This window comes from Pyxicephalus adspersus, chromosome 6, assembly GCF_032062135.1.
Source record: "Pyxicephalus adspersus chromosome 6, UCB_Pads_2.0, whole genome shotgun sequence".
Classification (NCBI taxonomy): domain Eukaryota; kingdom Metazoa; phylum Chordata; class Amphibia; order Anura; family Pyxicephalidae; genus Pyxicephalus; species Pyxicephalus adspersus.
Window position 1 is genome coordinate 13,775,749 of NC_092863.1, and position 16,627 is coordinate 13,792,375.

The window sequence follows — 16,627 nt, forward strand, 5'->3', positions numbered from 1 at the left end:
GAACATTCAGAACATTGTAAAAATGGATTCAGAGGGCCTTCATGCTGTCTGATGTTTCTAAAATTTACTAAATAAACAATTCCCCAAAATATTTTACCACAAATAAGCATTTTATACCTTAATTTCTATAAAAAACATTGCAACAGGCCACATTGCTTGTAAAAGGCTACAATGTTTCCAAAGTGTATTTTCAGGATTCCAGTGTGTAAAAGAAATGATTATTACCCAGTACCAGGGTGTAAAGGAATCCATTATTACCCGGTACCAGGGTGTAAAGGAACAGGTTATTACCCAGTACCGGGGTGTAAAGGAAATGGTTATTACCCAGTACCAGGGTGTAAAGGAATCCATTATTACCCGGTACCAGGGTGTAAAGGAACAGGTTATTACCCGGTACCAGGGTGTAAAGGAGCCGGTTATTACCCGGTACCAGGGTGTAAAGGAACTGGTTATTACCCGGTACCAGGGTGTAAAGGAACTGGTTATTACCCGGTACCATGGTGTAAAGGAATCCTTTATTACCCAGTACCAGGGTGTAAAGGAATTGGTTATTACCAGTTACCAGGGTGTAAAGGAACCCGTTATTACCCGGTACCGGAGTGTAAAGGAGACGGTTATTACCTGGTACCAGGGTGTAAAGCAATCGGTTATTACCCAGTACAAGGGTGTAAAGGAGTCCATTATTACCCGGTACCAGGGTGTAAAGGAGTCGGTTATTACCCGGTACCAGGGTGTAAAGGAACTGGTTATTACCCGGTACCAGGGTGTAAAGGAACTGGTTATTACCCAGTACCGGGGTGTAAAGGAACTGGTTATTACCCAGTACCGGGGTGTAAAGGAACTGGTTATTACCCGGTACCAGGGTGTAAAGGAACTGGTTATTACCCGGTACCAGGGTGTAAAGGAAATGGTTATTACCCTGTACCAGGGTGGGGGTTTCAGGGTTGTACACATAGGGGCTGATTTTACCATTTTAGGGCTATCATGTTATACCTCTCCGTATGCCTGAGAAGGGGGGTAGGGAGGCTTTTGTGTCTCAGAATTGTAAAGTGAGTGTGTGTGTTCCTGTCCTGACAGGAAGTGAGCAGAAACTCCACAAAGGGGACACAGTCTTCCCTACTCTCTCTAGTATAAATAAAAACAGGTTTTGTACGAAGTTGGGTTCTATTAACTTTATTTTCAGTATATTTTATAAAATTATCAGACAACTACAATTTTCATGTACATTATATTATTATACAATAACGAATCCCAGTCACTGATCCCTGACCTATTACACGCTCCACCCATGATCTTTTTTCACAGTAACCTCTGATTGGATACCGCCCGTACTCCTCAGTCAATCATCATTCACAGCGCCTTCCGTGTCCTAGCAACTAATAATTCCTTGTGGAGATGGTCACGCAGTATGGGCGGAAGTAACGGATTAGACCAGGAAGGCAGGTCAGTTTTGCCAGGAGCAAGATCTAGTAATGAGAGCTACGATTGGTTGATTTTACGCATTCAACCAATAGTAGCGTTGATTGAAAGAAGGTGGCTGAAGATAGGGCAAGTGGTAAGTGGTCCGTGATATGAGGTGGAATTTAGTAGACCACTGAGGGGGCTTGTTTTACCTGCAATTCTTGCTTTGTACGCCTCCATGTCTGTGGTTGTCATGGTTACTAATAATAAGGAGCCGTACAAAGAGGATGTAAACAAGATTATGGAGTTGCCTGCAGCTTGTTAGGTCTGCCCCGTAGCTTCTTAAATAGACCTGTGTGCTTTTACTAAGCCTGTGCCTTGTTATTATGTGATATTAAATTTCATTAAAGTATATCCAAAGCCAAAACTTTTTGTTTATTTGTACAGCATAGGGAAGCGGTAGAAACAATAGCAGATAAAGCTGGCAGTGGGCTTCTGGGGGGCCCCCTGTTGACTGTGCAGGGTCCGGGGCCCTCGTGTAAGTTTTGCACCTCCCTATGTCTGCCCAGGTCTCAATGTATTTCATTCCACCGGAAGAGGGGCCCCTGTGCAATCTTTGCACCCCCCCCATGTCCACCCCACTCATTGTATTTCATACCACCGGAAGAGGGGTCCGGACCCTCATGTAAACTTTGCACCTCCCTATGTCCTCCCCACTCTCATTGTATTTCATAACACCGGAAGAGGGGGGGCCCTTGACTGAGCAGGGTCCCGGGCCCTCGTTTAAACTTTGCACCTCCCTATGTCCTCCCCCTCTCAATGTATTTTATACCACCAGAAGAGGGACCCTGTTGACTGATCAGGGTCTGGGGGCCCTTGTGTAAACTGTGCTCCTCCCTATGTCCTCCCCACTCTCATTGTATTTCATACCACCGGAAGAGGGGCCCCTGACTGAGCAGGGTCTGGGGCCCTCATGTAAACTTTGAACATCCCTATGTCCTCCCCAGTCTCATTGTATTTCATACAACCAGAAATGGGGGATTAGAATGTTTATCCACATTCATATGGCCACATTCACAGAGATGGTGGGGTAGGAAGGAATACCCAGCCATGAATGTCACCGCCTGTCAGTGCTGGATCAATATGTGTTGTGATGCCCCAGCTTCGGTGACAACGCTGTGGTAATTTTCTGCAGGCTACTCGCCAGATCCTTTATGCAGGGCCTGTTTACACAGTGAAAAATGAATGGTAATTCACCGTACATTCACACATTAACAATGCAGGCAAAGCACAGAATCCTTTTCAGTCATCCAATCTGCAATACCTTAGAAAACAACACTGGATTGTCCGCCTTCTTGTAATGTCTTTGTTCTGTCTTCTCTCTGCAGAAATGTTCCTGGTGGGCCTGTCAGGGGGGATCGCATCGGGTAAAAGCACCGTTGTATCAATCCTTCGAGAGCTGGGCTGTGCTGTGATTGATGCCGATGTCATTGCCAGACAGGGTGCGTATGTGACGATCTCTCCATGATATGGATGAAATTACATGTGCTCATCAACACTAGGAAAGCCATTCTGTATGGCTGTCAATTTTGAAACTATAGTCTTTCTAATAAATGCCACATGTCTAGGTATAGTTCATAACGGCACATGGGACATCTAGGTTTAGTTGAACTTTTCTGCAGAATGGACTCACTGATCCACTTTCTCATTGTAGATGTGCCCATAGACATCCAGTGGTGACAAGCATTGACTGGCCGAGTTGGGTTTTCCAAAGTCTTCTCTGATGCCTGTGATGTGGATGTCTAGCAGTGTCCTTTTTACTTCCAAGTAGTCCTACACATTCACCCCTGGTTAATCTGAACAGGGCAAAGCAGCAGTGTCACCTAAATCCAAGCTGCTTTGCTGTTAATACTTTTTGTTCCTCTGCCACTGCATTTCGGATTAGAAGTAAAATGAATAACCCTGTGCAAATTTTCGGTAGCTTTGGGAATAGTTTACACAAAGTTAAGTACTCTTTCCTTGCTTCTTAGTGACAGCATTTCCAACTTTTGGGCATTTGGGCATCCTCATGCTGCCTTATGGGAGCAGTCACATGATTCCCTTTACTTGAAAGTTCTTTTGCAAAAAAATAAAATTAGGGTAACCTGTGTTCTCCATGCATGGTGCCAGATCTCAGTATGAAGCTGAAACTCATGCAGTTGCATATTAATTACCATCAATACAATTATGTTGGTGCCTAAAAGGGGTTTACCAGTCCCATACAACAAGGTACAGACTTGGGAAGGAAGATGCAGCACACAGAGCCAATCAATGTGTGTACTGACACAGAGCATAATGATAGGAGCAGAAAGCGGAGTTATAAAGAAATGAGCTCATCCTTTTGCTGATTCTCCAGTTGAATATTTTCCAGTGGGGAAGAGTTACTTTTGCTTAGCATCCATCCTTCTGTAGGGATGACCTAAGGTCCCCTGTGTTGTTCAGTGAAAGATCAGAGGAATACGCGTGTAACAAAACCATGAAGTACACTATTAGTAGGGTTTTGTACAATGTTACCATGTTGGCCATCAATTACAGTAGAGTGCTTAAAATTTAGGTTATACCCTTCAATGCCAAATGTCATTAAATTGTATGAAACCCCGAAAAAGGAAAATAAATGCTTCAGCGTCCAATCTTCATGGCTAAATGCCATCACGTGGGGTTGGGCAGCTATGTCATTCACTAGAAAAGTTTGAATACTGTAGCTTATCCAGATGGCCACTTGCAACAAGAAACTTTAGATAGGTGAGTATACCCTGCTAGGGTAGAGGTGGTGGTAAAGTAGGTGACACTGCCCTGTATACTCTTTCAATAATTACTACTGAACTAAGTATTTTTTATATAACCATCATGTAGTACAGTAGTTTAGAGAGGTTGTAAAACCTTTTGTTGTATTAATCCATAACAAATTGTCTTTTGCTTTGTTTTTTCCCTCCAGTTGTCCAGAAGGGGACCCCCGCTTACAACCAGATTGTGCACCATTTTGGTCAAGATGTTTTACTAAAAAATGGGGAGTTGGATCGTGAGAAGTTGGGAACAATTATCTTCTCCAGCCCTGAGAAAAGGGCTTTACTCAACTCCATCACCCATCCTTCCATACGCAGAGCAATGCTGAGGCAAACTCTATGGTACTTTGTCCTAGGTGAGATGAGTGTCTCTGATTGGTTTATGTAAACGACATACGACTGCACAATGCATGTGAGAGTGGAGGGGAAGAACAACGAGCGGCACCCCGATGCGCTCTCTCTCCTTCACTTCCATTACGATCATTCGTCGTCCATCGTCCGTGGATCCGCCAGAATGGTCATTCAGAACGATGGACGACGAGCACTGTACACTCGTCCGATATCAGCCCGGAACCAATTATCAGACGAGAACCATTGTATGTGTGTACCTAGCCTTGGATGATTACAACATTCGGTCAACTGTTGTCATCAACACGTTCTGCACTAAAAATGCAAACAATAATGGTGTGCATGTAGACAAAAATGGATTGCAAAGAGACTGCTGGAGATCAGCTGTAACAAAATGAATGTAATTCAGTTAGAGTTTACGTCTACTTTAGTTTCACCGAGTTCAGATAACACCCCAGTTGTCTTTGTCAAACTTGCCTTTATTTGTTTCACCAGACATTTCATTCTTAGCAGACACAACATGTATAAATAGCTTTTTATGTAGAAGGTGACAAATGTCACTCCACCTTTAGGGACTAGGCGGCAATTCATCTCACGTTTCATTCTGAATTTGATACCATCAGTTTCTGAACAAAGCCAAACTGAATATTTTCCCTGTTCCCTCCAGATCCCAAGACCAGCTATAAGAACGATATTTGAGCCTGAGCTGATAAGAGCCTCCATTATGATACACAGTGGTTTGCAAATTGACTGTAAAGGGGAATATAACATATATAGGAGATTATGAAGATGAAAAGAGAAACCTTTTCAAATGTAGATGTGTCTGAAAGATGGGAATATCAGTGTTCTGTCTCTGTGAAAAAAAGAGAGGGTGATCCCTGGGGAGGCCCCTATAAGGTTGCATTTTTATACAGCATACAAAAAAGTCACTTCACTTATGAAAATAAAAATCTTTATCAGAAATTGTAAGAAAAAAATGTCTATATTCACTGCAACTGCCTATCCACTACCATAAGTCTATGCACACTAGCTGAAATTTTAACTCTGGCTGTAGAAATAAGAAAGAAGGCAGAGAACAAGATGTGTCTGGGGTTTAAATGAAACTTCAGCCGCAACTGATGCTCCTGCCTACACACTGTTTTAACCACCAGCTCTCTCGTTCCCTGGGCAGTGATGGAGAGTGTGTAGAGGTAATAATGATGTGACTCTCCTACACGCGGCCAGTAAAGTGTTTTTAACTCTTTATGCAGCACTTTACAGTTATAAAAGTGAAAGAGCAGCGTATGTATTACTGTACATTTTTTTTTGTTTGACAAGCACCTTTTATTCTTCTATCTCTGAGCCCAGGCTGTCATAGAACTATCCCCTTAGTATATTCACACACACACACACACATATATATATATATATATATATATATATATATATATATATACCAAATATTGTAATCATATAACAGATTAATGTGAATACAGTTAATAAATAACCTCCTTATTCCATAGGATATCGATACGTGATCCTTGACATCCCATTGTTATTTGAAACAAGGACCCTGATGCGTTATATGAAGCTTACTGTTCTTGTTTACTGGTAAGTGGAGTGATGGCTAATAAAGCAAATTTCCATGTTTGCTAAAATAATGGTAAAGGTAATACTAACAATATATCATGACACAATCCATTTTTATTGTGTTCAGTCAAAGGTTATATTTACTTTGTAATCTTCATTTAGTTATAGATTACTAATGATGATACAAAGCACAAACGTCTTTTTTTTCCACCATAACAAACATGTATTCCTTACACTGCTGTTTCCTTAGAAATATTGTTTCCCAATTATCTGCTTCTGTCTGTCTGCACAGATTTTCGGACATTCTGCACACTGTCCTTAGATGTGTTTCAGTGAGCTTTCTATTATTTCTGAGATACTTACCAATGGTACTGGACATCTCATATTATACCAAGAAGGTTCTCCTTTTTTAATGCTGGAATCTGGTGACTATAGGAGACCTACTGTTTTGCTTAGCAGTCTGTTTAAGGTTTAAGTTTTTTGTTTAAGTTATAGCAATAATCTTTTCTTAGTATCTATACATCTGAAAAATTCAAAAATAGTCAGAAGAAAAAGAAAACACGATTAATGTACAGTGCTGCATAATATGTTGCCACTACATAAATCCTGTTTAATAACAATAATATTAATAATAATATTGTTGTAATCCATACATGTGCAAATGCTTCTGCATAGACCATAAAGGAAAAGTCTACCTGAAAGCTTGCAAATATACAATTTCTCCATTAGGGCAAATGAGGCCTTCGACCTTAACTTGTCTTAAAGAAAACATTGTACTCCATGCAAGGCATCGGTGAGTATACTGGGTTCCTGCAGGTTGAAGGAATTTTTTTTTCTTTATTTAAGGTTTTCATTATTTTTTTTTACAATTTTTATTTTTTCATTAGAGGTGTCTGGATCAGGTCAGGGTAGGCCTAACTGATCCTACCCTTTAATAGTGATCTAATGTATACTGTCTTTAGCAGTCAGTTGGCTTTTACAGTGATCTACAATACTTGCCTTAGGGTACATGGAAACATTCTATGTTCCTTGTAGACAAAATAGCCCAAAGTATGCAGAAAGTGGTGAGCAGAGACTGGCTGTCACCTTCTTTTTTTTATGCATCTTTAATCATTGCAGTGATTTCACCATTGCTATACACATCTTATATCAAATAAAGCAGTTGTTATGCATACCTTTTACTGTGTATTTGATAGTCTGGCTGCAGATCGTCTTAAACTAAACAGGTTACAAGCCAGGGGATTTTAGCCTTAATAAGTCATGTGGAAGTCTGGACCAGATTAAAATTTTACAACAAATATTTGCATACCGTCCTTCTCCAGAGCTAGTCCTATGCTTACATCAGCACTGGAGGCTCTTGTGAGAGTCAGGGTGTTGGTATGTTTTCAGGAAGCTACTTGCAGCACCGTGTTTTCCCCTCCCGCCAGCTATAATCTGCCTTCATTGCGTAAAGAAGCACCCAATATTGTCATCACTGGTTCTCAGTGGGGTATGTTTTTAAAATGTAAAGGCTTTTTTTTAAATAATTGAAGCATTTAGCAACTCAATGAAGGGGAAACAGAGAAACCAAGAAAGACAAAATATAAGCAGTAAAAACTTCAGCTTCAACAATTACTTTGTTTAAATGCTCATTTATCGTAGACTTGCTTGATGCGGCTAAACTTTAAAAAAAAAAATCAGAGCTAATTTTTAGGTATAGGTCTGCCTTAATACCATTATTGGCAATGTAGTCGGAGCAGAAGTTTGTGCTCGCCTCTCGCTGGATACATTAATCACACACAGAAAACAAGGTCTGGTGCAGATCACTGGTTAGAATAAGATAGATTAATTACCTTAATTGATTCTCTGCCCTGAGGAATGGCAGGCTTTCCATTACACAAGATTTTATCTGTTGGGTTTACCTTCACGTTTCAATATTCTACTTCGACTGGTGATTGCTGGGATCATTCTGTAGATTCCTTGGAAAACATATTAAATAGGAGTATAGGATTTGTAAAAGAATATTAAAAATCATATAATTAAAATGTGTTTCCAGGCCATGTAATGATGTGGTTCATGAAATGCTATAAGAATAAGCTTTCACTCGGGAGATTGGGTAGTGGTCAGACAGTGTTGTCCACATTTATTGGGGTACAGATTGGGGGGAATGTTGTGTAGATATTTTTGCAAGTAAAACTGTTGTTCTTAATCAATTGACTGAAGGTGAATATGTTTAGTAACATTTAACACTGTAGAGAACTGAACTTTATTGATTTAAAGAGGTCAAAGTAATATAAAAATGAAGGATCACCTTAATCTCTTGAAAACTATAAAGAATGTAACAAAAGATGTAAAAAGGAGACAAAATGTGCAAAACTTCAAAATGAAGGACAGATTGCAAAGGAAAGTAAGGCTAACCCTTTTTTTTTTAAATATATTTTTAGCAAAAAGATCTGATCTGGGCATGTAGGCCCCTAAAGAATGTCTCTGGGTTAGTAACTGGGGATAAAGATAAGGCAGATTTACTAAACACTTTTTTTAGCTCTGTGTACACAAAGGAAAATGGCAGAGCTCAAGTCCAAATTCATAATAGCAATGTCACTTTCTTAAATGAGTCACAATGCCTCAGAATTTATGATTGAGAAATGGGAAAATTAAGGTTGACAAAGCACCAGGACCAGTGTCCTCAAAGAGCTGAGCTCGGTTTTTTCAAAGCCATTATTTCGAATTTTTAGAAACTTTTTAGTCACTGGCAAGGTACCAATGGATTGGCGTAAGGCCAATGTGATTCCTATCCTCAAAAAAGGAGCAAAAAAGTTATTACCAGGTAATAGTAGTCTGCAGTTACAGACCAGTTAGTTTAACGTCTATAGTTGGAAAGCTCACAGAGAGTTTGATAATGAACCACATAGAGGAGTTTTTGCTAGAAAATAATATAATAAGTGATAGTCAGCATGGGTTCAAGAGAGACTGAAGTTGTCAAACAAATTTACTCTCTTTTTATGAGGAAGTAAGTAAACAGGTAGACAAGGGAAAAGCAGGTAATATAGTGTACTTGGACTTTGCTAAAGCATTTGACACTGTACCCCACACACGGTTAATATGCAAGTTAGGGTCGATAGGTTTAGAAAAGTCAATCTTTACATGGATAGAGAACTGGCTTAAAGATCGGATCCAGAGAGTTGTAATTAATGATTCCTACTCTGAATGGCCCAAGGTTATTAGTGGTGTACCCCAGGGTTCAGTGTTGGGACCTTTGCTGTTTAACATCTTTATAAATTATATAAAGTTTTGGATTAAAAGTACCATTTCAGTGTTTACAGATGACACCAAACTATGTAACGGAATTAAGTCCATACAGGATGTCCATAATCTACAAGCAGACCTGGATGTACTGTTTGATTGGGCAGCCAAGTGGCAAATGACATTTATTATAGATAATGCATTTGGGAGCTAACAACATGCATGCTTCATACTGTCTAGGGGGAATACATTTGGGGAGTCCGAAATGGAAAAGGATCTGGGGATTCTGGTAGATTATAGACTTAATACCAGCATACAATGCCAAGCTGCAATATCTAAAGCTAGTACTTTCTTGTATTAAAAGAGGAATAGACTGCAGAGATGGAGACATAATCCTGACCCTGTACAAAGCATTGGTCAGACCACATCTGGAATATGCAGTCCAGTTTTGGGCACCAGTTCACAAAAAGGACATTGTGGAATTGGAGAGAGTGCAGAGAAAGGGCAACTAAACTAATAAAAGGAATGGAGGAGCTCAGCTATGAGGAGAGATTAGCTAAACTATTTCCTTATTCTACTATTCTACCTTGAGAAAAGATGTTTAAGGGGGGATATGATCACCTTGTATAAATAAATAAATGGTACATATAGAGAACTCTCTTCCCCATTATTTACTTTGAGATCTTACAAAGAACAAAAGGGGAACTCTTTGCGTCTGGAGGGAAAGAAGTTTAGGCTCCGGATAAGGAAGGGATTCTTCACTGTAAGGTCTGTGAAAATGTGGAATTGGCTCCCTCAGGAAGTAGTTTCAGCAACTACTATAGATTGCTTTAGGAAAAAGCTGGATGTTTCTAGAAGCACAGAATATAACTGGCTATTAGGGCTTTAAAGTAAAGATAACAGAGACTGTTGATCCAGGGAACATCCGGTTGCCTCATGGAATCAGGAAGAATTTTTTCCCCTGTTGAATCAAATTGTACCAGGGTTTTTTTTGCCTTCCTCTGGACCAACTATGTCTTATAGGGATTTATATCTGGGATATGTTTATTTCCCTAGTGGTTGAACTTGATGGACTTATGTCTATTTTCAACCTAACCTACTATGTAAAGTACAAATGTAGTCTGATAATTAAATTTCCAAATATATATGAAAAATTCTTCTTACTAGTATGTACTATTATAAAGTAGGTATTAAACATATTATTTACAGATTTAATAGGTCACGCAACCCTGTATTAATCCTTACTAAAGCCCAAGGCAAAATCTAATATTTCCCAACCCCTCTACATCTAACGCTGCAATGGCACTCTGACTGATTCTGTGTACGTCCTTTCTTACTGATACCATCTACCGGAATCTTCTGGTCCATTTAGAAGGAGGACTTGGTACAGGCAGACAATGCTTACAATATGCAATTAGTGGCTTTGACACCTGGAACCCAATGAATGTAAGCAAGGAAGGAGAGAAGACTCAGCATTGGAGTGTCACGTGACCGCGGTTTTCTTCCCAGTGAATATTTATAGATTGATCAAGACATATGGTTTAAAAATAATTCAGTCATTACAAATGAAACTGTTAACCTTACCAGAACCAACTATAGACAACTATAGACAACTACATTGCATAGCTAAATGGAAGAGCAGGACAGCTATTAAAAAAAAAGTCATTTTCTTTCACCAGCTGTGACTCTAGTAGTGTTGGTAGAGCTGTGTGGGTGAGGTTTGCTCAAATGAGCAGTTCCTCTATGTAAATGGGATTTTATGTGCCAGCACTGGATGTGGTCCATATTGGGAATGCACCGAGAAGAGTGGCTGTAACACACATACAGAAAGACCATGGAGAGCTAGCATAGCCAGCATTCTAATGGAAGTGCCCTCAGCTGAATTTTAACATATACTTTTTCTAAAAGGTATTAATACATTATTATATTTTGTTTTATGCTTTAGGTTTTGTGACACTTTAGGTGAGAAGAACTTCTACTTATGTATTGTTTTCAGCTTATGACCAATTTGGTTTGTTACAGGTTTTCTGTATTACAAAAGATATTTATTTGCATGCCAATATTTCTCTTAAAAAATAGGTTTATTATGTTTTTTTTAGGTAGTCGGAGGAGACATGCAGACCATTCCGTCATGTCTTTGTTGCTGGCTGTGCATCCAGAACTACTGGTTTAACACATATAAATGCGTCTTGCTGTTCTGAATGCAATTTATCTAACTTGCAGCTGTTTCCCTTGAGGGTGCAACTACACTGAGCACCACTCACGCCATTCAAGGGGCAAGCTGGGGTTGATGCTGAACTTCTAAATAGGACGATGCCTCATGAGAGCTTCAGGCAACTGGTGGGAGCCTTTGGTAAAGGAGAAGTGTTTTGATGCTATCACATTGTAGTTAGTAGATACCAGTGCCTTAGGGGGGTCCAAAATATTTGGAAGGTAACAAATTATTAAAGTACCAGTGACTACCTACGTTTTCAGGTGAACTTATTCTTTAATGCAGCATGTTCCAACCTGGCTCTGTGTCTACATCATACCAGTTGAACGGTCACAATATATTTGAAGGGAAAGTAAAAGCATTGATTTGTCGAGATAAAGCAGCTCATTAAGAGTCTGTGGACGGAAAAGTCTGAAGAATCAGAACCAATTATTACTCCTAACAAATTCCACTTCAGCTGAGAGGAATTTCAAGTAGTCTGGCTTATTAGGGTGTTTTTCTTTTCTCACTAACAGATCAAATATTTTGATAGACAGAAGTTACATCGGGGCTGATCTGGGGTGCAACTACTGGAAGAAGCTTTGACAGGACCATATGAGGACAGGAGGCTTGAGCTTTGTGTATCAGCCACTCAATGTGTTCACAATATATTGTGTGCAGAATTTCCTGTTCTGCTGTCTGATGTTTAGAACTGAACTCAGGTTAAATGCTGAACACTAAATTGTGTCTTTGTATAGCTTTTGTAATGAAAACAAGACAGGAAGTGGGAAAAGCAACGATGGACTTTAGCTCTTTATAAAGTACTACTATTTCCTTGTTTCTGTTCCTGAGCATTGTGTGACATCAGATAAATGACTTGCTGCTAAGCTAATGCAGAATGCTTCTCATATGCACCTAATCAACCCATCATCAATGTTACTTACATTCTGGTTTCTAGGTTAAATAACAGCAACTAATGAAAGTATCAGCAGTTCCGATCACACTTTGGCCTTTTCGCCTTGAGTGGTAAAGCATCTTTTCCTAGCACCAATTGCATTTTTATATTTCGCAGTGACCCCCAGACCCAGGTGGAGCGGCTGATTAAAAGGAGCGGCCTGTCAAAGGAGGAAGTCCAGAACCGCCTTGCGGCACAGCTCCCAATCGACAGCAAACTGCCTCTTGCTGATCATGTTATCGATAACTCTGGAGACAGAGACAGCACAAGACGACAAGTTCTACAGCTCCACGCTAAACTGGAGTCATCCTTGGGCTATCTCCCCACTCGAATAGCCACAGTGGCCATTGCTGCCGGGCTCGTGGCAATAATGTGGCAGCTCGCCCGGCGATTATGGCAGTAGTGAGCCAGGAAAAAGGAAGCATGACCTAATGACTGTGACAATTTTTTTTTTTTTTTGTACATGCCTTGAAAAGGATTTTAACTGCTTTTAACAGTGTAACCCAGGTAACATAAAATATGGTGGAAGGCAAGTAAGATTACCAAATTAATATATGCCGCTCAGGTAGACTTAATCCTACATCCAGTGCTTTATAACTCCCTCTTCTGGATGTCTGCTAAAACCATCCACCCCTCAGTCTCTATCACTTTTTATCAAAGCCAAAGCAAGGTTTACATTTTTTAGGATCCAGTAAAAAAAACAAATACTGGTCTGTCTTCCACAAATCAATATGTAGTTTATTTTTAACAGTTCCATAATATTTGTGCATTTTTTTTAAAACATAGCAAGGATTGTTAATGCATTTTATTTTGAGGAATTTTAAAAGAAGAATTCTGGAAGGTAGGTTGTAGGTAATCTGTGGTTCAAGAATTAAGACAATAAAAAATATAGGCGCACTATGTGTTTGGTTATAAACTGTTTTTAAGACAGACCTACCACCAAGACTCCTTGGGAACCCTTGAATTAACTTTCAGGTCTTGGTATGGTGGACAGAAGGAAGAATGCCTCTTACACTGCTGACTATTGGGAAGAATGTCACTCTTACAGATAGCCAAATGGATCATTGGTGTCAGCTAAACTGACCTTAGAGTCACAAACTGCTCATAGCTTAAGGATACCCCTAGCCACATCCGGGACCCTGGTTGAGAAATGCTATTCTTGCCAATGCTTTGTCCACATATATATTTTTAGTGAAGTAGTAAAAGGTAAAATTAAACTAAACCTTTCATGTAAATCATCATTTTAGGATCATTAAAACAAAATATGCAAAGTAGAGGCATGTGGAGGGGACATCTTGCAGGTCCCTGTGTTTCAATTGCAGTAACTGATTTTCCATCAGGGAATGTTTTTTGTTTTTTTTTATGGAAGTTAAATTAACTATATACATATAGATACAGATATAGATACAGATATGAAACATATCTGAATGTCATTTAGTTGATGAGAGCATTTGTTACATTGCAATGCTGCAGATCACTTTTTCTTACCATGCTTTGCATGGCTGCATTGCATTTTTATGGCAGGTTTTTGATGGTGACAGTAAACCATGCCTGTATAATGTTTGGTAAAATAGCACTTTTTTTTCCTATCTTTGTGACAAGGTGGCCCTACAATAGCACAATTTGGAAACAGGGACAGAGTGTTTCCCTCTAAACAAGAAGTCCCTGTTCAAGGACATCAGTGGCAGGATCACAAGGTAATGATATAGTGAAAGCTGAAAATTTAAATAACGCTGTAAATGTCTTTTGAACTTAGCATGATAAAGCTTATATGGGATTGTAGTAATTGCATTTTCATCTCTTTTCAATAGTGAGGTATACTGTGTACCAAGGATTTCATCTGTTATGGGTGATATGCTTCTGTGAAGGTTCCCAATGTGGTCAGGGGGTGGCAGTGTGACATAGTTTGGTTTTCACTGCTTGTTAGTGAAGATGAGAGGTGTTTATCGACCCAGGAGAAGGGGCAGGGGGCGGATTTTATCAGATTGTTCTTTTCCTGATCAAACACGGATCAGCGGAAAGGAGGGAGACCACCCAGTCCTATGGCCGTCACAGCACATCTTTCCCTGGTTACGTGACCAGAGTGCTGAGCGTGTAACCCAGGAGTTGCTGGACAGCGACAAACCATCGCTACCACTAAAGAAGAGATAAATACAATACCCCGGTGTACATCAGCACTAGACAGGCTACCTCTGAGCATACACATAGTTGTTCAAAGGGTAACTCTATCTAAAGCTGACTGTACGCTTTACAGTCTGATTGTACAATCCCCTTTGGCTCCTTGCTGCATTCTCTGCAGCGTTCAATTAATAACTAATAAATTAGACCACAAAAGGTAGGCAGAGTTGGGAACTCAAAATCAAATATGCCAATTAAGACGTACATGAGGGTATTTTAGGTAGCAGGCATCTATTCATAGATTATCATCAACGCACAATCAATGCACTCCAACGTGTCCAAGTTACAAGTTGGTAAGCACAACTTAAAATGAAAATAGTTATGAAATCTGTTTAAGCTATGTACACGCTAGATAATTGCTGTCTGAGAAAAATGATCATGTTCATTTTGGATGATGTGTGTGTACTGTTGCACCCCAGACTTTTTAACAATCTACTATGGTTGATGTGTGAATGACCAAGGGGAATGACCACCGTCATCTCCTTTGGAGGAGGACGCAGCGAGGTGCCTCTTGATCATTCTTCTCCATGGAAGGAAATGTTCCCTACAGGTAATGTGAAATTAATGGGGCCCATTGGATTTGATAAACACCTTGTGGTTAAATGACACCATCCAGAAGAGTAGGTTTTTTTTTGTGCCAGCCTTGCATTGTTTTTAAGGGGATTTAAAAAAGGATCCTGTTTTATTCTCCGTGTTTGTGCTGATCAACTTGTGGCTTATCTTTATCCTTAGTATTTACAATAAAGATTGGCACTAAGCATCCAAAGCAGTTTATCCAATATCCTCTTTTGCTGATGACTTTCCATGTTTGGCTTCATGTAATGGCTTCAATAAATAATGGGTGTCTCTGTTTAAGACTTTAGGAATGCAGGGTTGTATTTATACTGGCCTATGCAGCCCTTCTAAAGATGCCCCTTGTACTGACTCCACTTGTGTCGTGTGGTTATTTTATTACCAGATATCACAAGAATGTGCTATCTGTGGCAGAATGCTGTCTTGAATTACATGTAAAGCCTCATTAGTAACAATCTGATTTTTTTTTTTCTATACAACATAAACTATAAAGAGCAACAGTGTGAAGTGACCCATTGCAACCTCAAACTACAGAGAATGGAATTGAAATGAGTTGCTTTGCTCCGTTCCCCTTCAGTGTATAATGCTCAGGCACGGTTTGTTTCTCCTCTGGGAATCCACAAAGCCTTCCCAGCTGAGGACCATGTACATCTTCCTCCTCACTTAGCTGTATGCCAGTCCTATTTGCAAAATCTCCAGAAATTTCCATCAGGTTTCTCATAGTCGGTGCCAGACCTGTCACAGGCTGTGCCAGACTCCCTCTAAACACAGGAGAAAGTGCCCACACACACAGGGATGCCAAACATAGAAGTACATGCACGCTTTAATAGCTGGCGACGTGTGTCATTTTAATAGATTGTACGTTATGCCAGCCACCTTTATTAGAAAACATTTCAAGTTGTAAATCTTTTTATATGAGTCACATTTTTTCTATGTGATATTTACCAACTAAAAAAAAAATTTTAGGCTTCTACATCGGCTTTAGCTGCTAAGGTACCCTTCTAAGCTTTCCACAAAGTGCACAGTATATTGGGCTGAGCATGCAGGGTTATTTCCTGTTGAGATCTGTCACCAACCTCATTGCAAACTACAGTTGGACAGATAAATTCTGTTCAGATGCTCAGTTCTGTTCTGGAGATCAGCTGGAGAGAGACTGTCTGCATAAATGAATAGACATGTCTATAAAAAGTAAGGTTTGGTGGTGGCTGAATGATATATCCAACTGCCATTGTTTGCCTGTGGTGAGCTTCCTTCTGCTCTCCATAGAACAGAATGGCGATCTGTGTACAGCTCTCATTGGTTCACCTATCACTAGAACCAATCACAAAAGATTGTTTCCAGTGATGTTGATCCGAAGTCTGTAAGGGG

The 16,627-nt window shown here is 39.9% G+C and overlaps 1 protein-coding gene across 1 annotated transcript; it reads left to right on the forward strand.

Annotated features, from left to right (window-relative positions):
• The first annotated feature begins 1,469 nt into the window (after window positions 1–1,469).
• On the forward strand, window positions 1,470–15,611 carry DCAKD (dephospho-CoA kinase domain containing). The gene is made up of 5 exons (XM_072414686.1): window positions 1,470–1,555; window positions 2,790–2,903; window positions 4,376–4,579; window positions 6,074–6,161; window positions 12,626–15,611. Exons 2-5 carry the CDS (start codon window positions 2,792–2,794, stop codon window positions 12,909–12,911), a joined length of 690 nt encoding a protein of 229 aa, XP_072270787.1. The 5' UTR covers window positions 1,470–1,555; window positions 2,790–2,791; the 3' UTR covers window positions 12,912–15,611.
• The last annotated feature ends 1,016 nt before the right edge of the window (window positions 15,612–16,627 follow it).